General features: G+C 42.7%; 2 protein-coding genes across 5 annotated transcripts; one reads left to right on the top strand and one right to left on the bottom strand.

The window, feature by feature from the left end:
* Positions 1-24: 24 nt before the first annotated feature.
* LOC102716246 (DNA repair protein RAD51 homolog 4) lies at positions 25-4,745 on the top strand. 4 transcript variants are annotated; one of them, XR_001550963.2, is made up of 11 exons: positions 25-62; positions 139-227; positions 340-421; positions 528-662; positions 794-907; positions 973-1,063; positions 1,370-1,440; positions 2,777-2,923; positions 3,578-3,619; positions 3,721-3,818; positions 4,413-4,745. XR_001550963.2 is itself a non-coding variant. In XM_006660961.3 (9 exons), the coding sequence occupies exons 2-9, from the start codon at positions 169-171 to the stop codon at positions 4,449-4,451; spliced, it is 738 nt and encodes a 245-aa protein (XP_006661024.1). In that variant the 5' UTR covers positions 25-62; positions 139-168; the 3' UTR covers positions 4,452-4,744. The 4 variants fall into 4 exon arrangements, 3 of the variants coding, with proteins under 3 accessions (XP_006661024.1, XP_015696498.1, XP_015696497.1); XM_006660961.3 differs by lacking the exons at positions 3,578-3,619; positions 3,721-3,818 and having other exon boundaries at positions 4,413-4,744; XM_015841012.1 differs by lacking the exons at positions 3,578-3,619; positions 3,721-3,818 and having other exon boundaries at positions 39-57; positions 4,413-4,744.
* A 2,190-nt stretch (positions 4,746-6,935) lies between these two features.
* On the bottom strand, positions 6,936-9,744 carry LOC102715971 (peptidyl-prolyl cis-trans isomerase FKBP43-like). Its single transcript, XM_040527518.1, has 7 exons — positions 9,467-9,744; positions 8,570-8,734; positions 8,296-8,479; positions 8,029-8,113; positions 7,714-7,755; positions 7,551-7,599; positions 6,936-7,083 (listed from the first exon to the last, which is right to left on the bottom strand). The coding sequence occupies exons 1-7, from the start codon at positions 9,742-9,744 to the stop codon at positions 6,936-6,938; spliced, it is 951 nt and encodes a 316-aa protein (XP_040383452.1).
* Between the last annotated feature and the right edge of the window lie 11,509 nt (positions 9,745-21,253).

Here is a 21,253-nt window from a genome sequence, read left to right as displayed (position 1 = left end):
AGGGGGCTGTAATGGCGGCGGCGGCGGGCGGCGCCGGCGCAGGGCGGCCTTCCTCCGGTGAAGTAGGGTACCTGTTGTTGCTATACTGGGCTGATTGGCATCGATCCTTGCCTAGCTTAGCTTGCTGTGCCTGTACAGGAAGATGAGCGGCAATGCCTCCTCGACGGCATGGAGTTGCTCAACGACGTGACGGAGAACAGGCGCTTCCTCCCCACGGGGCTCCAAGGGTACTCCACTCCACTCCACTCCTATCTTGGATTTCTTTTCCCTCTCTTCTCCTTTTTTTCTGTTTGCTTTACTCTCATCCTAGTAGCAGAATGTGATGTGATTGTGTCCCAGCATCGACGCGCTTCTTGGAGGCGGCCTGCGCCAAGGCCAGCTCACTGAAATTACCGGCCAATCGTCCTCTGGTAAAACACAGGTCAATACTGTTTTTGTTTCCTTCCAATTTGATTGACGCATAGATAGATATACACTTCATATGCTTGCTTGCTCTGGACTTCGGTTGGTTGCCTTCCCAACTGCAGGTCTGTCTATGTTCGGCTTCACATGTGGCAGCTATGCAGTTGGGTGCTGTAATATACTTGGATACTAGCAATTCCTTCTCCCCTAGCCGCATTGCTCGAATAGTTGATGGATTTCGCATCTCTTTGGTCACAGAGGTATGTAATCATGCTTCTAACTGCTCTTGCCATATTTCTTTGACTTACCTTAAGTACCTAAATATGGTCAAACACATGTTTTTTTGACCACTTGCTAGTACTTTTTGCTAATTTGCACATTTGACCTGCAGCCAAAGAATGTAAAACTCGAGAGGGTCCTGAGCAGCATCATTTGTAAGTCTGTGTTTGATATATTCGATTTGTTTGAAGTACTACGCCAACTCGAATTGTCACTGAAAAATAAGGTGAGTGCAAAGTGATTGCCGCAATATGTACCTCGAAAAACTCTGACATGCCACTTGCTTTTTAGGTAAACAATGGGAGCAGCAAGATATGCTTGCTTATTATTGACTCATTATCATCTCTACTTGCTCCAATCAATGGTGGGAAATATCCACAAGGTACTTGCTTAGTCGTTGTGTCATACTTTTATTATTCATAGCATAAGTTGCACCTAGCTATTCAACAAGTAAATCAGGCTCAATAAGCAGGACGTCAAAAGGGGCTGAGATATAACAGATCCGGATTTGCAAGACAGAAACAGCAGAAAATTAATCCAACGAGCACTTAACCTGCAAGTCTACGACGAGACGTTGATAATTGGAGCTGGCTATAAATTCAACATGCTTCTGTTAATGATTGGAGTTCCAAAAATCATTTCTTAATCACATAATTTCTTCCTGAAAGGGTCATTATTAACCTAACAGGGCGGTCGATGATGATATCAGTGGCCATGATCCTGAAGAAGCTAGCGGATGAATACAATCTATCTGTTCTGGTAATTCTGCTTGTGTCTAATTCTTGTTCGATCACTAATAATTTGCACTTGCACTGCACGCTTTGGGTTGAGCATGTCTCCAGAAGGCTTTCTAAATATTATTCTGATCCATCAAGCTATTATATGCGGTATACTTCTTTTAATGCATTGTTTGTGCAAATAATGCAATTTTCAAGGAAAAAATAGCTTAAGTGTTTTATTTTACCAAAAAGGAACGTCTCTGTCAATGTCCTTAAGGTGCCTGAAGTGGCTAACATGAGGCCAATAAACCCTCCAATGTCCAAAAGAAAGTCACATGACTGCAGGATCCACCCTTTCAATTGAATTTAGGTCCTCATCCTCCTTTCTCATTTAACCCCACTTAACCCCCATCCTGTGAACTGACCCTCATGGTGAAGCTGATGCAATGTCTGGATTGTGCCTACTCCTGGTTGGCTGTACATCATGCCTCCCATTTGTTGTCTGAAACCCAGCCGCCTTCTGACTTTCAGACAAGTGTGTACTCCATGTCAAATTGCTCGTCACACTCCCATTGTTGGCCTTTCTCTGGTCTCCACAAGTTTTCATGTTTCTTGCACTTCATTAAACTCCAGATTGGTTTCTACGAAATAGTTGGATAGGAACAGGTCAGATTACATCTCAAGGTAGAAACACTAGAGGTCAGGGGCTTGAGGACTAAAGGAGTGTGGTCACCTGCCCATACTGACATTTTTTGCATGCTTGCACTAATTGTCAGTCCATGTTATTGCTTAAGATTATAATGGGTGGGTGAAGGATCTTATGTGACATTATATGGTAGTTTCAGTCACCTAAATATGCCACTTAAACTGTAATACCTAGTGCATTTTTTTCTAATTCAGTTGCTGTACAAAGTCACTAATAGGGTATGCCATCTGCCTTTCTTTCTTACTAACAGATTGTCGAGTGTATCTGGAAATGATTCATTTCATGCTTTACTTCTAAGATAAACTATGTTAAATAAACTAATCATATATTGTTAAGTTTAGTGGATTCGCTCATGCCCATCCCCAGCTCTACATTGTGCTGTGCAAACTTAATTTCCTTATCTTGACTCTTGATCACGTAATTCCTCTACTCTCTAGTTTATTTTTCCTGATTTGGAAAAGGCACCAGAGCTTATATTAATATTACTCTGAGCAATTTTTGTTTAGTTACCTTGAAAATTAACTACCAATTTCAGAATGCTTGCTAAATTAGAGCAGTCACCATAAGGCTAGCTAAATTGACCATTAAGCTTGTTGTGCTTAAAATGTGTGCAGAAACTAATATGATCATCATTTTCGTTTATCGATTTACCAACATGCATTGACTCTAGGTAACTAACCATATGGTTGCGGGGAATGGAGCTCCCAAGCCTGCTCTTGGTGAGAGCTGGAAAACTGTTCCACATGTCCGCTTGGTGCTATCTCGTGAGCGTGGGAGCAATATCTGCGCAGCAACTGTGCTGAAGCACACACTACTGGTATTTGATTAAACAATTAGGTTATATGTTTACATGTCATAGCCACAGCAGGATTTCTTGTTGTCTCTGTATAAATGGTGATGATATTAGCTCAAAGACAATATGAGGGGATTGTATACCTTTATATCCTAATCCTGCATGCAGGTGTGTGTTTGCGAATTTTAATTTATTTTTTAAACCTCTTTAATAAATAATTTGATTACTAAACCCCAGGAGAAAATATTTTCACCGGATGAACCTTTTGGCCACGCCACCGACATTGGCGTGGCAAAACAACGCTGCCACGTAGAGTTTTTGGCGTGTGGCAGATTTGCCACGCCATTGTCAGTGGCGTGGCAGCAGCGTTGTCTTGCTGATGGCGTGGCCAAAAGGTTTATCCGGTGAAAATATTTTCTCTCGAGGCTTTGTAATAAAATTATTTATTAAAAATATTTAAAAAATAAAAAAAAATTCTGTGTTTGCCCACATTGCTGCTATATATATGTTTGTAGTTTGTTGTGTGCTTTGAACTGTGTTGGGGTAAACGATAGTCGGATAGTAGTAGGTAGATGCTAGATACATTTTTTTCTTCTATAAAAATCGAAGCTGGTATTTATGGCCATCAGTCATCATCCATCCCAATTTCTCTCTAACTCAAGATAAACTCTCTGGTAGGACCCTTATGGAAAATTTGGGAAGCCGCAATGACAAACTGAGGTTCAACTCCCTTAGACTCTCATTTGTTTGTAGGAAATATGGGCATACCACCAATACACATAGACAACTAAGCTCCACATTATTGGGTGTTTCTATGATAGATCTGTCTGATGTGATGTTATGGGATGATTTCGACTCTCATCCAAGGACCGAGGGAAGGACAGTAACCCTTTGGCCACCTGGCAATACTGCTGAAAAGGTTCTGTAACACTACAAGAGACTGAGACTAAAGATTGTGTTAATTCATTGATAAAAATTACACAGATCGACTGTTTTGAATATGGGTAGTCGTAGCAAACAATTTCTAAGAGTAACTTTTAAATACTAACACATAATTGATAACCGGAAGATAACTTAGGAATTATTAAGTATATTACAGTGAAAGAAGTTTTTCTTAATTTATTGCCTTCATTTTTTTAATAGATTCTCACAATTGTTGTTTTGTGTTTTGGAGATAAAGTATTTCTAATTTAGCATTTCTGTGAAGAAGATAGTGTTAACGAGGCTTGTGGTAAGTTTTTTTTTTTTTAAATAACAATAATTTTAGCCCATTGGCAGCAAGAGGCTATTCATCTATTCTATATACACAGCTTGAACAAATGAATGGTAGTGGTTTTTCTAAATTAGTTGCATGCACAAAAAGGATGCCTTCTTTCTTGGTTGGCAAATACTGTCAGTTTTTTTCCATGTCTAGATAGCAAAATAAATTGCATTGCATGATACTTGTTAGCATGAGATCTCTGCATAAAAAAAAAAGAAGTGCTCATGTCATCTTTAATCTTCTTGATTGCAGGCTTCTGGCCATGTTATGAGATTTGCAGTACCCAGATGAATTCAGTAACGTGATGCTTCAGTTAAGACTAACCAAAAGAGGACTAATCTTTGTAGTTCAAACTATATAAAGAACTTCACCCACAAGGGATTAGCCTTGTTATTACATTTTGGGCCGTTTGTATATTAACTAATCCAATGGTTTTTGCATGTTACCTTTGTCTGTGGCATTACGATTAACATAACCACACGTATATGTTGCAGAATGTATCAGAAAAACCATCAGTTTTTGTCTGCCAATTGTTCTATACGAGACTCTGAATGCTGGGAAATATATATTTTTCCAACAAAGGATTGTATTTATTGTAAGTATGTTTGCCCTAAGTGACTTGTGCCATTTATCATTAGGGATGAAAATGGCTCAGAAATGGATGGACCTACTTTTACTACTTCGTATCTTTTTTCGGAATCAGAATTGGAAACCGCGGATACTAAAATAGAATCAAATATTATTGAATAAACAAAGGGATGAATACGAATCGAAGCGAATATAGTAATGAAAATTTATGGCACTATAAAAACCCTCAAATCGACCTTCCAATTTTCTTAGAACAGTAGATCAAAAATTTCAAATATTAGCAACTAATCATACCACTTTTTATCATTAAGATTAAGTTCATAGACTATTTTGTTGATTGTTTCAATACTAAATAAATGTTATAGTTTATAAATTATTATAAATTAAAGTACATATCTCACATATTATTATAAAGTTTATTTATCATATTAGGACAAAGTAAAGTGTACATTATACAAGTTATTACAAAGTAAACTGTTTGTGTAGATGTTTCGACTAGTTAAGAACATTAACTTGCTGAAGTGGGTTGGCTAGTCGTTAATGGTATATAGGCTTGTAGAAGTTCTGGAAGAATTCTAGAAAGTCTACGACTGATTCTGATTTCTGATGGATAATACTCTTACCTATCCATTTTTTTAGAAAAAATTCAAAAAAAAATCCAAATGATAATTTCCGTTGCCAAAAATTAGTCAGGAATCCGAAAATATTATGAACTGCTTTCATCCCTATTTATCCTTGTTCCTGTTGTCAATATGTCATATGGGCTCCATCGGCTAGCCAGATAGAAAAAAAGAGAACTTTGTCCTCTTTACAGTAACATTATTTACAAATTAAACAAATGACTTCGGGTGATGGGTTGACTGGTTAAACTTGTTGAAAGAAATTGTGAAACCTAGTGGGGTATTTTTCCAGAAAGTTTTGTGAAAGTTGGCTAACAAGGATTAAGTTTTCTATCGTTTTTTCCAATCTGGATAGGTCAAAGTTTTCAAATGCAAATGCAATGCAATGTAGGGATAATTCAAATGCAATGCAATGTATATTGAAAACCTTTTACTTTGATTCCCGGAAAGCGGCACCCAGATATAAGCATCTGACCTGGCAGCCCCATTTTTCACTTACACTTATAAGATAAAATTTAAATTCTTAACCTCAAATTTAAAATAGATTTTAGGATTTTTTATCATAATTTATTTTTAAGACTTAGTTTTTAGATCACTAATAACATGTACATGAATTTTTATTCATAAATTATTTTTTATTTACAAATATGTAATTTGTCTTTTTTTCATTAAAAAAAAAAGACAAACCGTCATCCCCCGCAATGTCCCCCTACTCAAGCACCTCTTTCCCTGACCGGCGTCGTTCTTCCACCTAATCAAGCACAGGAATATATTCCTAATTTCATTTCTTTGACCTCTTCTTGGCTCTTGTTACCAATTTGACTCTCAATATTTATTATACATAAATTGCAGGAAAAAAAAAGAAATTTTCAAAAAAAAAACAATGGTCTCTTGTAAACGGTCATATTTTTATTTTGTTTTCTTAGAGTAGCATTAGAAGTGTATATAAAATTGTCACATTTATTAGCTAGTGCATATCACTAGTGCACTCAAAACATGCTCCTCCATCTCAAAGTATATGGCATATTGTGTTTAAGAGTTTGAACACAGATTCTTTTATTAGAATATAATTAATATTATTATATTTGTATTTGAAAATACATTCTTATTATTATACTTTCGTTCACGTCAAACTCTTGTCCTAACCTTGCCCATCTAGAGAACTTATAATAACATAATATTGGAATCAAACAGCCAAAACATGTACCACAACATCCCAGGCAAAACAAAATAAAAGGTTGGAAATGCATACGAAAAACTACCAAATTTTGGATGGGCATGAAACTTGGCCAATCCTCGACAGGGCAAAACATCCAAGCAAAAACCACTTCGTTTCCTAGAGAGACCATTAGATAGATACTTCAAAGGCCATAACCGATTAACATAGCATGGTGTCGTCATGCATTTTCCTTCAAAATAGCACAAAAGATAGTGAAGGAAGGATGGTTGCTACTATAAGTTTGCCATCCATTAACAGCCTGCAGGTAACTTGTCGACGACTACTGGAGAAGGTACTTGTAGAAGCTGACATTAAGCCAGAACAAAAGATTGCATCCTGTGGATTCATCTAGCTTGCAGTTGTAGAAGCTTGTGGCGCCGCTCTTCTGGCCCTCTTTTGTTTTCGTGTGGTTTTGTGTCGCTTGACTTTCAGCAGTTCGATGTCATAGATGAGCCATGAGTTTGGTGGTATGTTTCCTCTTCTAGCATCCCCATACCTGAAGACAAGTACGGCCAAGAAACACATTGTGTGATATCTTTCATTTCCGCCCAAAAATTTACAAACCAAATTAATGCGGTGATGATTCATGAAATCAGAAAATGTAGTCAACAGCACCTTCAAAGCCCATTTTAGACACTCACAGGTAAGACTGTAAATCAAAATAACTATTGTGATCCAGGAATCACCATTTTGGCTAAAGAATACTAAACGAAAAGACAAGGTAGTGTATTGACACTTGTGAATCCATTGGTGGATTAATGAATTCTTAGAAACAGCAATAAAGGCTTACTACTTACCAAAATTCACTCCATCGTTTTGGGAAGTTACACCACCTCTAAAAATATTCCATGATGCATTGTTCTAATGAACTGTTTAGTCAATGTTGTCATAATCAATAGACTGTTCACAGATTATGAATTAAATAATAGCAATGGGAAGGGGGGAAAAATATCAAATGCATACCCTAGATGGGGGGGAATGCAAAGTCTCCTTTTTCCACCTACATGCATGCCTACAGAGGGTAGGTTAGACCTTAACTCCAACAATAATCATTCAAAATGGATAAGATTTCAGACTACTATATTCCCATATAAAAGATTGCTAGCTGTATTGTCAAGAATGTAACCTTTAATACCAAGATCCCATCCACTGATGACTTCCCCAGCACCTGCAACCAACAAGGAAGTTTCTTCCGTGAGTGTTGAGCAAATCAACAACAGAGCAGAAAACAGAGGGATTGATTGTCTTGAAAAAGCCAAATGACATATTTGCAAATGAAAAATAACATGTTCTAAGCAATATAAAAGCAAGATTGAAAAATAAAATATGATGAAAAAACCCTAAAATCTACCTCAAATTTAAGGTTAAAAATTCAAATTTTGGTTTATAAGCATAAGAAGAAGCAAAAAGATGGGGCTGAGAGATTTTGCTAATCGATTACCAAGTATGAACTTGCAAGTGGAACTTTGACCGGTAGGATCAACAGGATCACCATTGCTCAATTGACAAACATACTTCACATAAACCTGAATAAGTATTGTTGAATTGGTTAAACATAATACATTTTTTCCTTTTATTGGCTGATGAATCTTCATCACATATGAAGAAAGAAATACTTATAGAACTAGTGAATTCCTGACTAATACAGTTTAGTATCTGTCTATCCTAGTCAGAGTCTGGAAAAATGTAGAATAATGTTCAATATGACCTTTCTGCCATTAATTGCAGTTTTGGCACCAGCATTTCCCTTGGTCAGATCTTCCATTGTCATACCATTATCAAGTATGACAGTGTGCTCAGGATGCAGTTCTGCATGCACATTTTCAGATAGTTTAGCTTCATCAGATTGTTTCTCATCACTGTTTTTAGCATCAGCATTGTCGTTCAAGATCCTACAAGGATATAAACAAACTATGTCATAACAGATAGCTACAAATCAAGAGAATATATTGACAAGAGACACAACAGATATCGTTCATTACAGGATAGGTGGTACAGTATGTTGGATAATATTCTGTGTAGCATTATTATCCTCATCAGTGAGTGGAGCATTTTCCTCCTGACTACTAGTTTGAAGCACATTGCCTCCCAGAGTACGCTCAAGGCCAAGAGACGCTTCTCCGTCTATTGAATCGGATTTGAATTCCCTATTGAACAAGGAAAACCACATTATAAAAGAGCACCAATCTAAAAATAGGAGAATGCAGGTCAAATCTTCCAGATTTTTAGAATATATTTTTGCATGATTTTAGAATTCATTTTATCATTCACCTGATCAATACCATTGTTTTGACCAGCTAACTTCTTACATACCTTTCAATTAAAACCCCCAAAAAATGCTTAGGGATGCAAGCAAGCTGAACTGTGAACAGCATATAGGACATTTTCACAAGACAACCCTTGGTCTGAAAATGGCATAAATCAGGCCCACTGGGTGGTCTGCCTGTTATGAACATTTGGTGCAGAGGTGGTAGCCCAGGAGCAGCCCAATTTCAGGCAGATAAACAGTACCAACAAGGTACTGCAGCATTAATTTTGTTAGCATCGGTTAGAGTCAAAGATAAGGTTAAGTCATACCATCTATATAAGGATATGAGCGTATCAATTATCAATAAGCAATGAATCAGAATTAGTTAAGTTCCATCAAGTTTCCCTTCCCAACCTATAGTCTCCTCTCATCACACCAAGCCCACACCACCTGTCTATCATTCCAGTGGTGTCTATCCCCAATGAATCCTTGCACATAATATCGCTTGCACATTTAATAAAAGAGCTACACAATTTTAAACAAAAAGTAAATTCTGCTACATTTTATATTCTACGTTGACCAAGGAACTGGAAGATTGGATTCAGAAGATACATTTTTTTTGGTGGCTTGCTTGCTATCTTCACCATGGTCACCATTGTCAGAACAGATGTAGTATCCTGATAGGTGTACTGAGTTCTGCCCAAGGCCTGAGAAGACTGAGTTCTGCCCAAGGACTGATAAGACCACATCCTTGTCCTCCTCAAATTCAAGCTCTAGGTGGCAAACTGGAGCAGTTTCAGCATTTACAGCACCAATCTTTACGAGCTCCTGGTCACCAATCTTGCATTCAACAAGGACCCAACCAGAATGGTGAAAGCTGCCAACCGTAGCCTGAAAATAATAAACCATGAAACCTGAATATTAATTTGTTGGGGTTTAGTGCATAAACAGAAACATGTATAATTCTATCTGTACAGCAAAGTAGTACAAGTTATGGCTTGCTAAGGCCGCATAATGCTTGACTGGATTGATAACAATGAAGACTGAAACATGAATAGCCATTAATTTGTGTAAATGTTTAGATGAGTAATGCAAGCAATCTGGCAATTTGTCACCAGCAAGCTAAATCAGTAGAATATGATTTTTTTTTAAGTTGAATTATAAACGTGGGACTACTGGATGACAAGCATAAATGTCTCAAATGTTTATGTTTCCATACGCTACAGTTAATGCTTTGTCTCAGAGATAAAACATACAAGTAGCACCAGTGGTCTAATTTAGCCCACAGCATGATCATCAACCATTGCACTTCGCTTACTGATTGTAGCAAGTGAAGATTGCACAGTTGAAACTTTACGATTTTATTAACGAGGTTACCAAACAAAAACAAAAATAAAACCACCAGACTAAGCCCAAAGTGTTTATTTTTGTTTTCAAGTTTCCAGTTGGTTGAATTCCAAAACAAAAAGACCATCCTGAACTGAGACAGGGATGATTACATTGCATTTACAGTTTTACACATTGTTATTGCACCACTATATGGATTCTTTAATTAGTCCATGCACCAGTTCTAAACTACTATGGAAGCACAAATTTGGCACAGTAAACTGAAATTAACCAGAATAACAACCAAATCATAGGCCAAAATGGAATAGGGAAGTTTAAATATATTTTAACCACTTTTATGAAAAAGGTCAAAGGTGTTTCTCTTCCTCTTAAACCTGAATCACATAGAATATTATGTATGTTATAGAATAAACATGTCAGTATTACTCTTCCAATTACCAAACCATGGAAATCCATATAGTTGAAAATATACTATTACAATGGCATATCTAACCATAGAAATGAATGAGTGCAAACGCACAGAACTGCAAGGGTGCATATGTATGATTAGAGAAGAAGAAGAATAAAAGAAAAATTCCAAGTTTTTTTTTCTTTTGAATGAGTGCAAACGCACAAAACTGCAAGGGTACACATTACAATATAAGTTGGTATAGAAGCAGTAATCTACCTATACATATCTACGAACATGAACCCTATTTTTTCTCTTTTGAAACCGAAAGATATGGTGTTTGGACAATAGTGAAATCTGGAGCATATGAAGGGGAAAACCCAAAGAACACACGGTCTTGAACAACAAAGTTACAAAGCCAAACATATGTGACATGAAAGTAAAGTTTTGTTGACAATAGAGGCAGGTAAGCATATTAAAAAAAAATTCCTCAAGAACAGACACAGGACACGATCGAAAAGGAAACCCAGAAAACTGAAATATATGCAAAACTTGAAAAGAAAAGAAAAAAAAAAGGGAAGGAAGCTAGTACCACCTGGGTAAGACGAAGGCGGCGGCCAGCGGAGGGTGGTATGACGTAGGGTTCTCCCGCCCGGATATCCGCCCCTGCAATGCAATGCAATGCCACATTGGATATAGAATTAACAAGTGTACGTGTATAACAGAAGTGGATCCAGTGGTAGGGTAAGGGTAGTACCCCAGAGCGACATGAGGGAAGAACAGAATTGGGCGGGAGCTGAAACGAAGAACTGGGAGGGAGCTGTCTGTCTAGCTACTACGTTCGTCGTACCAAGTTAACTTCTCTCGTTTTCCAAGCATACGCTTCCCGAACTGCTAAACGGTACATTTTTTGCAAAAATTTTCTATAGCAAAGTTGTTTTATAAAATCATATTAATCTATTTTATAGACGGCTGGGCCCCACGGGAGGAGAGAGGGAGGAGGGCCGGCGGGCGGCTGACAACCCGGGCCCGCCCGGCAGTGAGAGGGGGAGAGGGGAAAGGAGGAGGAGGGGTGGCCGACGGGTGGGGCCCGTCGGTCAGAGAGAGAGAGAACAAGGGAGCGGGGAGATCGGCTCAGCCAGGAGAGGAGGGAGGCGACGGCCGGCGGAGCGGGCGACGGAGGGCGACGACGGCGGGGCGGGCGGCGCCGGCAGAGGGTCAGCGATGACGACGGTGACGACCGGCAGTGTGAGGACGACGATGGCGGCGGCGAGGGCAATGCCGGGCGCAAGACGACGTGCGGCGGCACACGGCGTCGAGGACGACGGCGACGGCGCGCGGGAAGGCGGGGGCCAATCACGCGGGAAGATGGGCGCGTCACCCCTACGGTGTGGCGGCGGCGACGTCGGGCGGTACTCTGGCGGTGACGTCCGACGGTCCACGGCGCCCGACGACGGCAGTGAGGGGAGAGTTCGGCAGCGCCGGTAGCGAGAAATGGAGAGGGAGGGGAGGGGAAGCTTACCGGCGGCGGCAAAGGCGGAGGAAGCACGGTGAGGACGAGGCAGAGGTGATGACGCGGTCCCGCGGGGACGACTGGTAGCAAGGCGTGTGATCGGCTGCGGCCGAGACGGCGGCGATGCAGCGGCGGCCGGGTGGTGGGAGGAAGCACGGGCGTTGGGGATGCCCGCCGTTGACGACGAAGGCGGCAACAAGTCGGCGACGGTGAGGCGGAGGAGGTGACGCGGCTAGACGGCGACGAAGGGCGTCCGGCAGCGAGATCGAACGGCGGGCGGTGGCACGGTGGCGGCGGGAGCTTCGAGCAGAGAGGGAAAAGTGGGCGACGGCGTGGCGCCGGTGGGGATTTATAGCGCGGGAGGCCGGCTAGGGCGGGGCGGCAGGTGGAGACCGAGTCGGGCACGGCGAGGACTCGGCGGCGGCCGTTGCGGCGGCGGCGGTTGCGGGCACGGGGCGGCGGCGGACTCAGACTCGGCCGGCGCAGCGCGGGCGCGGTCGCAGGCACGGTCGCTGATAGGTGGGCCCTGCTTGTCAGCGGCGCAAAGGCGGAGGGACGTGGCGGCGGACTTCGCGGGCGAGCGCGAGCGCGCTGGGCCGAGCGGCGGCCCAGGGGGGAGGAAGCGCGCCCGGGTTAGGGGAGGCGGAAGCGGGCCAGGCGGCGAGAAGGGGCTGGCTCGGCTTGTCCGGCCTAGAGGGGGAGATGGGCTGACTCGGCTGGGCTGGCTCGGGAAGGAGGAGAGGAAAAAGAAAAAGGAGAAAGAAAAGGAAGGGGAGGAAAATTGGACTTTGGCCCAATTTAAGAAAAAAGGGAAAAAGAAAGGAAAAAGGAGGGAAAAAGGAAAGCCCCACTTTTGTCGAGTTTTAAATTAATTTGTTTAGCCAACTTTTATATTTCTGCAATTTGAGTTTAAATCCAGTTAGCCGATTTGCGAACCTCGATTTAATTAAATTAATTCCTTTAGAGGGATTTTTCCTGAGTTAATTAAGCCAATTTTTATTTATGGATTTCTTTTACAAATTTAGGCTTGGGATAAAACTCCGGGTGTGACAGTGGATTACGTTGCTTTGCTATCTTATTATTCATATGCTATAATATTTATCCGATGTCATGCGTGGCTATGCATAGATCTGTACTGTCTCGATTAGGTTCGACCTTCTAGGTCTAGGTTGGGCGCGTATGCTGTTGGGCGATACTGTTTTATGCAAATAATTAGTATAGCATTCCATTTTACTATACAAATTCCTTGTTTTGTCTTATATTGGCTGATGATTTAGCGGATGATAAATGTCAGAGCGGTCCGATCAGCCGATTGATCTTAAGACTGTCTCGGTTGGGTCCGATCTTTCAAGATCGACTTGCCGATTGGCTTATCTGATATTTATCCTGCTTCTGACTTAGCCGATTAGGCATATTTAGAAGTGTTATCATGAAATTCCTGTAAAGCCGATCGTCTAGTCTATCGGCTAGGGTCCTGGGACGGTATCGGCTATCCAGCCGATAGCGATTTCAGGGTTAACTGTTTTCCATGTTATATCTTGTCAGTTACAGGATCAAACTGACTGGCACGCCCAGTATTCCTAAGAATTAGGTCCCACACTGGAATGGTTTAAGATTGATTCCCAGGCCTAAGTGTGTGACCGTTGATTGTCATTTTCAGCGTCAACAATGTCGCCTTGTGCGACGTCTGTCAACGAGTCAAAGCGGAACACTAAAGGCCAGTAGGACTATTGCATCCTCTTCGGATTCCGGAATGGAAATGGGAAGAAATCGGGGTGGATTTCATCACCGGTTTGCCGAGAACCTCTGCTGGTCATGACTCAATTTGGGTAATCGTGGATCGATTGACGAAGGTTGCCCATTTCTTCCCAGTTCGAAACTAGCCGAGATTTACTTGGCCAGGATCATGTGCTTATATGGGGTACCTATCATCCACAGACAGATGGTCAGACTGAAAGGGTAAACCAAATTCTTGAGGACATGCTCAGAGCGTGCGCTCTCGACTTTGGCGGAGCATGGGATAAGAATTTGCTGTATGCAGAGTTCTTGTACAACAACAGTTATTAGGCCAGTTTACAGAAGACACCGTTTAAGGCCTTATATGGACGGAAGTGCCGTACACCCCTTTTCTGGCATCAAACGGGAGAACGTCAAGTTTTCAGAACCGAAGTTCTGAGTCAGGTGGAGGAAAAAGTCAGAATCATCCGCGAACAGTTGAAAATCGCTCAAACCAAACAAAAGAGTTATGCAAATAACCGACGAAGGGATCTAGCCTTCGAAGCAGGAGACTATGTGTACCTTTGCGTCACGCCTCTATGAGGAGTGCACCGGTTTCAGACCAAGGAAAAGTTGGCAGCACGGTTCGTGGGACCATACCGAATAATGGAACGCATGGGAGAAGTTGCGTATCAGTTAGAACTCCCTGCTAACATGGCCAGAATCCATGACGTGTTTCATGTGTCGCAACTCAAAAAGTGTCTACGTGTGCCTGAAGAACAAACCAACTCCGAGCACATCGATTTACAGGAAGATCTGCCTATGTGGAGAAGCCAACACGGATTCTAGAAACAAGTGAAAGAAAGACTCGGAACCATGTGATCAGATTCTACAGAGTTCAGTGGAGTCACCACTCAGAAGAAGAAGCGACATGGGAAAGAGAAGATGAGATTCCGTTTAAGGGGGTAGGTTTGTCACACCCGGAGTTTTATCCAAAGCCTAATTCGTAAAAAGAAATTTGTAAATAATAATTGGCTTAATTAACTCATCAAAAATCCCTCTCAAGGAATTAATTTAATTAAACCAAAATTCGCAAATCGATTAACTGGATTTAAACTCAGATTGCAGAATATAAAATTGTGCCTAAAAATTTAATCTAAAATTCTGCAAAAGTGGGGCTTTCCTTTTTCCCTCCTTTTTCCTTTCTTTTTCCCTTCTTTCTCAAATTGGGCCGAAGTCCAATTTTCCTCCTTTCTTCTTCTTTTTCCTTTTTCCTCTCCTCCTTCTTGGGCTGGCCCAGCCGAGCCGGCCCCGCTCCCCTCCTCCAGGCCAGCCCAGCCGAGCCAGCCTCCCCTCCGCGCCGCGCGGCCCTCTCTCTCCTCCTCCTCGGGCTGCCCCAGCCTAGCTGCCCCGAGCCGCCGGCCCAGCTTCGCCAGCCCATGACCGCGCGAAGTCCACGCCGCCTCCCCGCGCCAGCCGAGTCCGCGCCGCCGCCGAAACCGACTCTGCACCACCGCCCCAACGGCCACTGCAACCACCGCCGCCGAGACCGCGTCGTGGCCGACATGGCCTCCCCAACGGCCGCCCCGCCCCAGCTAGTGCCTTCTCCCTATAAATCCCCCCTCTCCGCGCACCGCCGCCGTTTTTCTTCAGTCACCCGAGCCGTCGCCGCACCCGGACCCGAGCGACTGCCGCCTCCGTCGCCCCGCCGATCACGCGCCTCGCTGCCGATTGTTGCCGTGGGACCGCGTCACCACCTCCGCCTCACCCTTGCCGACGCGCCGCCGTCTCCGTCACCGCCGGTGAGTGTCTCCCCTCCTCCCTCTCCCTTTCCCTCCGCTATCGCTGCCGGGCCCTCTCCGCCATCGCCGTCGCTAGGCGCCATGGGCCGCCGGCCGTCGCCGCCGTGTCATCACCGCCATCCTCGTCGCCTCGCCGTCACCATCGCGTTGCCACCGTTTGCCGCAGTAGCACGCACGTCATCCGCCGCGTCGCCGTCGCTCGCGCTGTCGTTGCCGTGCGGGCAAGCGCTGTCGTGCCATCGTCGTGCCTTGACGCCGGCTGTCCGCCGCTGCCGCCCCTCCTCGTCACTCGTGCCATCGTCGTCGTGTGCCACCGCCGACTGGTCGCCGTCCTCGGCCGCTCGCCGGACCGGCTGCCACCTCCCTTCTCCCCGGTCGCGCTCACCTCCCCCCTCCTCTCTGTTCCAGGGTCGTCGACAGGCAGGCCCGACCTATCAGCCGATCATCCGCCCCTCTCTCTCTGCCGTGCGGGCCCCAGCCGTCAGCCCGGCTGACCCTCTCGCCCCCCTCTCCTTCCCCAGGACCCACCTGTCAGCCGTCGCCTCCCCTCTCCCACCGACAGGTGGCCCCCACCTGTCAGTCACCACCTCCCCCCTCCGCCGACATCAGCGCCCCGTTTAATTGCACAATAAATGATTTAGGATTTTTCTGTTTAGTTAAAAAAACCCAGAAAACTTCTAAAGTTCATAACTAATTCGTCCGGTCTCCGTTTAAGTCCATTCAAATTTCATTAAATTCATAAAATTGCTGGTTTATTTGGAGATCGTCACCGAAGTTCCCCAAGGACCAGAGCAAGGCAAGTGGCACTCATCTTTGATAATATTGAACCTATTATTGCAAATTCCTCACTTTATTTATTCAAATATGCATTGTTTTAAATAAAGTATTTATCTGTAATTACTTTTCGAGTGACCTACTATTATTATGCCATTGTTTACCCAACTTTATTCATGCTAGACCTGGCATAAATTGATTAGAGTTAGGCCTAGCTTAATGCTTAGCCATGCTTAGAACATGTAGCTCATGAGATCGCCCTTAATCATTGTTAGTTCTGAATAGCTGTTAATAATGATTCATTACCCGGTTCGGGTTAATGCCAACTAAAATATTAATAATGGTGGGTTGTGGGCGCATGGTTTTGAGAGTTGCACCCATGACAATTAAGGACCGGTTTACAGGAAACCCTAGAAGTAATTAAGTGCTAACCACATGCCGAAATGGGTAAGGTGGGATTTGAAGCATGGCTTCGAACTATTTGACGTACCAAGGCAAGGGTAGGCGTGATGGAGATTGGACGGGCAATCGTGGTGTAACGAAAGCCTCTGCTGCTTCCGGATCTTCCAAGGCACAAGAGGGGACTACCTAACTTGGTGTAAAGGAGGGGGTGAAACCTAAAGTGGGGTGCGATTGAATAGGGAGCGTTATGTGACGGGTCCTATTACGGTCTCCTTTCCGGTATACCATGGTGGTATGTCGGCGCACGTTCAAGTGCTGTGGAGTCGTGTCTTGTGGGTACAGTAGTACACCTCTGATCAGAGTATAATCTATTCGAATAGCCGTGCCCACGGTTACAGGCGGACTCCCAGCTTCACTGTCATTAGTTGAACCTTTAGTGACCTAGGTAAACTGGCTTTCACTTGGGACTACTGCAATGTGGTGTAACGTTGAGTAGTGGTTGGGCATGTCGCAACATGGTGTAACGTTGGACAATGTTGTGGTACTTTTGCAACTGTTATTTATTTATTCTTTTATTTACTTAATTACTTTTATTCAATTTAATCTCTATTATTTATTTAAATGTCGCTTTATTGCAATTAACCATAGCCTATCCTTGATGATCCTTATGCATCATTTATTACCCTCTTTACCGTGCTGCTTGTGAGTACGGTGGTTTGTACTCAGCCTTGCCCAATTTCCCCCTTCAGAGTTAGAGGTGGAATCCGATGGAGGTGACTCTCAGGAGTGAGCTGATCTAACGTCGAAGCGTTGCCTATGGACTTGAGCCGTACCCGCTGGAGCTAGTCTACCTACCTTTCTACTGCATTTTCGTTAGAATAAGTGTTAGTTTTCAGTTGTTTCTAAGAACGATGGTTATATAATCAACATTGTCTATTTGTGTACCCTGGCTGGTCCTGGACGGGGATTTTAATACACAATTAAGTTCTGAAATTCGTGTGAGGAATTTCTGGGCGTGACAATTTATTAAACCACTAACACTATACTTGTATCATTTCACCAAGTCGCTCATGACTGTGAGCACGGCTAATCGATTAGTTTAACACCCTGTAGAGGTTGTGCACTGTACCCACATGACACTAACTAGCAACCATGTACACCATGTCACGCGATACCAAACGGTACCCGATTTGCTAGCATATGATGGAGTTACTACATTACTCAAAACCTAAACTTGCATTAGCATGGCAAGTGTATACCCACACTAGGAGCAACCCTAGTGCCACTAGTCCATGGGGCCCTTGCTGTACTAGCGCTGTGAAGTGAACCATCCGTTGCCTCAACGAGACACTTAACTGTTATATTGGATACGCCTAGATGCCTAGGCACAACCGCACTAGGTGGTTCTATAAACCTTCATTACGACTAGTGCATACTACTACGGCCTCCCAATGCAAGGTTAGACATCAAACAACTTCATAACTAAGGTTACCCCATAAATAACACATGTGGTTGCACTATAAATCCTAGTTGGTAACACATAGCTCGGTCCTTAATCGAGTTGGGCGAACACTCCCCATATCGGTATGCAACTACCACCGTATGCACACCACTTGCCTCCCAAGTAAAACATCATTACTTTTTAGCTTTGAACTTCACAAATAACAGAGGCGACATCTTTGTCCAATATTTTCAAACAACCCAAATTTTGAAGAGTGAATAATCCATCGTTTGTAACATACGAAAGTCTAAACATGGCTAAGCAATAGCTATATTGGTAGCGCGAATATACCCAAATTGGCACTTGGATAGTACCACAGCCATTCCTAGATGTATCAACAGTAAGGTAATCAATAATCAAGGAGGATAAGTGCTGCAAATAGAAGTTTCTACCAAGATCCCACATTTTGCAATGTCACATGCAACTTATAAACAATATAACTGTTAGCTGTGTAATTTGGCCACATAGCTAAATTATTTCTTGATTAGCTAGATGATTTATTCCTTTAGTTAGTGAGTTCAGCTTTTTAATTGGCCAGGCTATTTTAATATTTTGATTAACTAATGTTTGAGTTTAATTGGTGTTTAGATTAAACACAGGTTTTGATTGGTTGGTGCATGCAGCAGCTGATTTACAGAGCTTTGTATCCATGTACGTGAGGATGTATGCATGCAGGATTACTGGATTGCTGGGCTTACTTTACATGCATATGCGTGAGGTTGCCGGATTGCAAGATTTGATTTCCATTTGATGAACGCCTGTAACCAAATCTGAAGCAACATGGGATGCGGCAAGGTAACGATCGATTATACGCAACCGGTGTATTACTCGAGTTATTTCCTTATTCTAATGGAAACATTACCATGTATTATGTGGCTGAGTACGTATGCCAAAGACCAAGGCACATCTACGTATATATAGTGGATGTTTGGCCGATTGGAAAAAAATCAATCGTGCAATTCAATTTACTTGCTTGTTTTTCATCTTTACTGCTCTTACTCCTCGTTCGTCACTGCCGAATCCTAGATACCCTAAGGTTTGGTGATCTTTGCGGTTTTGCGCTGAAAAACGGTCGGTTCTCCTCCACGTAAGTGAGGTCTCTTTGTTGCTTTGCTTGAAAAGCCTCTGCTGATCGTCGCGTAAGAACGATCGATATTGTGTTGCTATGCAAATCAAATTTGTACGTCAACAATAACATTTGCAAAAATATAGTGTAACACCATAACTCCAAAATCTGCATTAGTCCGCTCTGTATGTTGAGCGGACCCATGTTCGCATAGTATCCCGTTTACACTTTCGTGCTCGATTCGTGTAAAAGGGTTAACCCGAGGATACCATGGTTGGAGCACAAAGACTTATAAGTAGGCCCTCACCCCCTAAATTTCCAAGGTGGTACTAAACCACCACCACACATCCACTTCTAGGCCACATGGGCCACAACACAGTACTAACAGGCTTCAAACGGGCTGGGGTGTTACATATAGGATTCGACATGTTTGAAGAAGGAATTGAATAGGACTTGCCTTGCTCGGTGAACTCCTCACAAGTCTCAGGTTCCTGCTCGCACTCCTCTATGACTGCAACTTCATTGTCTATTCAAATTTAAATGAAGTTTGGATGAACACCAAATAAACACAAAAAATTAAAAACACTCAAATATGCATGGTTATATTACAGTAGATAGGGGATGATTTTAGATGAATTTAGGTGAAAGAATCATTTGAATCCGAGTTCATATGCCTCAAATATAAGCTTTCAAAGTTTAAACTCCTAAAATTGCAAAGACTACTACTCACTGTTTGAAAATTCGAATTTAGCTGTACATGTGCATGCTATTTGTGAGAGATTTGTTCTAACCACTTTAAAGAGAATAACATGGGGATCACTCCAAAATTTGGTTCGTTCAAATCAGAGTTAAAATGAATTTTCTAGGCATTTTTTAAGTTAGCACAATTTCAGCACTTGTTGAATACAATTTTCATTAAGAGCCCTTGGACTTCCTGGATATTACAGAATAGTCCAAGCTACAGTCTGACACGATATAAATATAGAAAACATGACGATCTATAAGCTTAGGAAGCAAGCTAATAGATTACTTAGGATAATGCTGGATAAAACTCCAGCGACAAGATCATGTGAGTACTCGATCTAATCCACAAACACGAATCTGACTAACCAGATTGATCAGACTAAACCGAGGCAGAATCAGACTATACAGAATCAGACTAGGTCTTGGAGCTGTCTACTCTTAGCAATTGTAGCTTTCCATCAGACTATACAGAATCTGAGCCACCGACCACCCGCCGATGCATGTCCTTTGGAGAGGCTCTTTCCTCCTTCCTAGGGCATCGGATGTCTGCAGTCCCATTGGCCAAGATTTTCAGTATCTTCTACTTTGGGCCAGACAAGAATGCTTGCACTTGGTTTGCATATAACGATTCAGAAGACTTCGAGCTACCAACTACTTTAGTTCTTGGAGAAGTTTTTATTGATAAATGCTCCTAGTAGATGTTCGTGACTGCTCTCACCCCTTGCTTGCTCCCAATCATCTTTCACATGGGCAAATTGGCTAAGCCCTCTTATGAATTCTACCATCTGACACTAGCTGCAAGTCAATTTGGATGTGGACAGATAGTAGTCGATCTGTTCTTCCTTGAAAAAATTGAGATGAGAGGACTGGTCACTTCGGCTTTAGAATATGATGGAATCAATAAATTGACTGATACCATCCCCTTCGGCTCCATGGATTCCTTCAAGTTTGGTGTTGCTACTCTCAAATCATTCGATGGCTGGTGAGAAGAAATTCACCAGCACATCTTCCTATACCAATTGGCTTCTTTTGCAACCGGATCGACTCCGATTATGAGTATTCTGACTCAGAGGTATCTGTCCTCAACTTGATTACTTTGATTGCATATTTTAGAATAGCCGACTAACATTTTCCTTTTCTTTATAGGCTTCTATGGCTGCTCCGA

This window comes from Oryza brachyantha, chromosome 9 (genome assembly GCF_000231095.2).
Source record: "Oryza brachyantha chromosome 9, ObraRS2, whole genome shotgun sequence".
Lineage (NCBI taxonomy): Eukaryota > Viridiplantae > Streptophyta > Magnoliopsida > Poales > Poaceae > Oryza > Oryza brachyantha.
This window is presented reverse-complemented; position numbering and strand designations above follow the sequence as displayed.

Excerpts from the sequence above, each read along its gene's own strand:
- LOC102715971 (XM_040527518.1), bottom strand. The coding sequence starts at position 9,744 with ATGGTTTATTATTTTCAGGCTACGGTTGGCAGCTTTCACCATTCTGGT. Across the intron at positions 7,600-7,713 it reads ATGGGATCTTGGTATTAAAG|GCATGCATGTAGGTGGAAAA; the intron begins GTTACATTCTTG and ends TACCCTCTGTAG. Across the intron at positions 7,084-7,550 it reads TGCATTCCCCCCCATCTAGG|GTATGGGGATGCTAGAAGAG; the intron begins GTATGCATTTGA and ends ACTTGTCTTCAG.
- LOC102716246 (XM_006660961.3), top strand. The coding sequence starts at position 169 with ATGGAGTTGCTCAACGACGTGACGGAGAACAGGCGCTTCCTCCCCACG. Across the intron at positions 908-972 it reads AATTGTCACTGAAAAATAAG|GTAAACAATGGGAGCAGCAA; the intron begins GTGAGTGCAAAG and ends CTTGCTTTTTAG. Across the intron at positions 1,441-2,776 it reads AATACAATCTATCTGTTCTG|GTAACTAACCATATGGTTGC; the intron begins GTAATTCTGCTT and ends CATTGACTCTAG.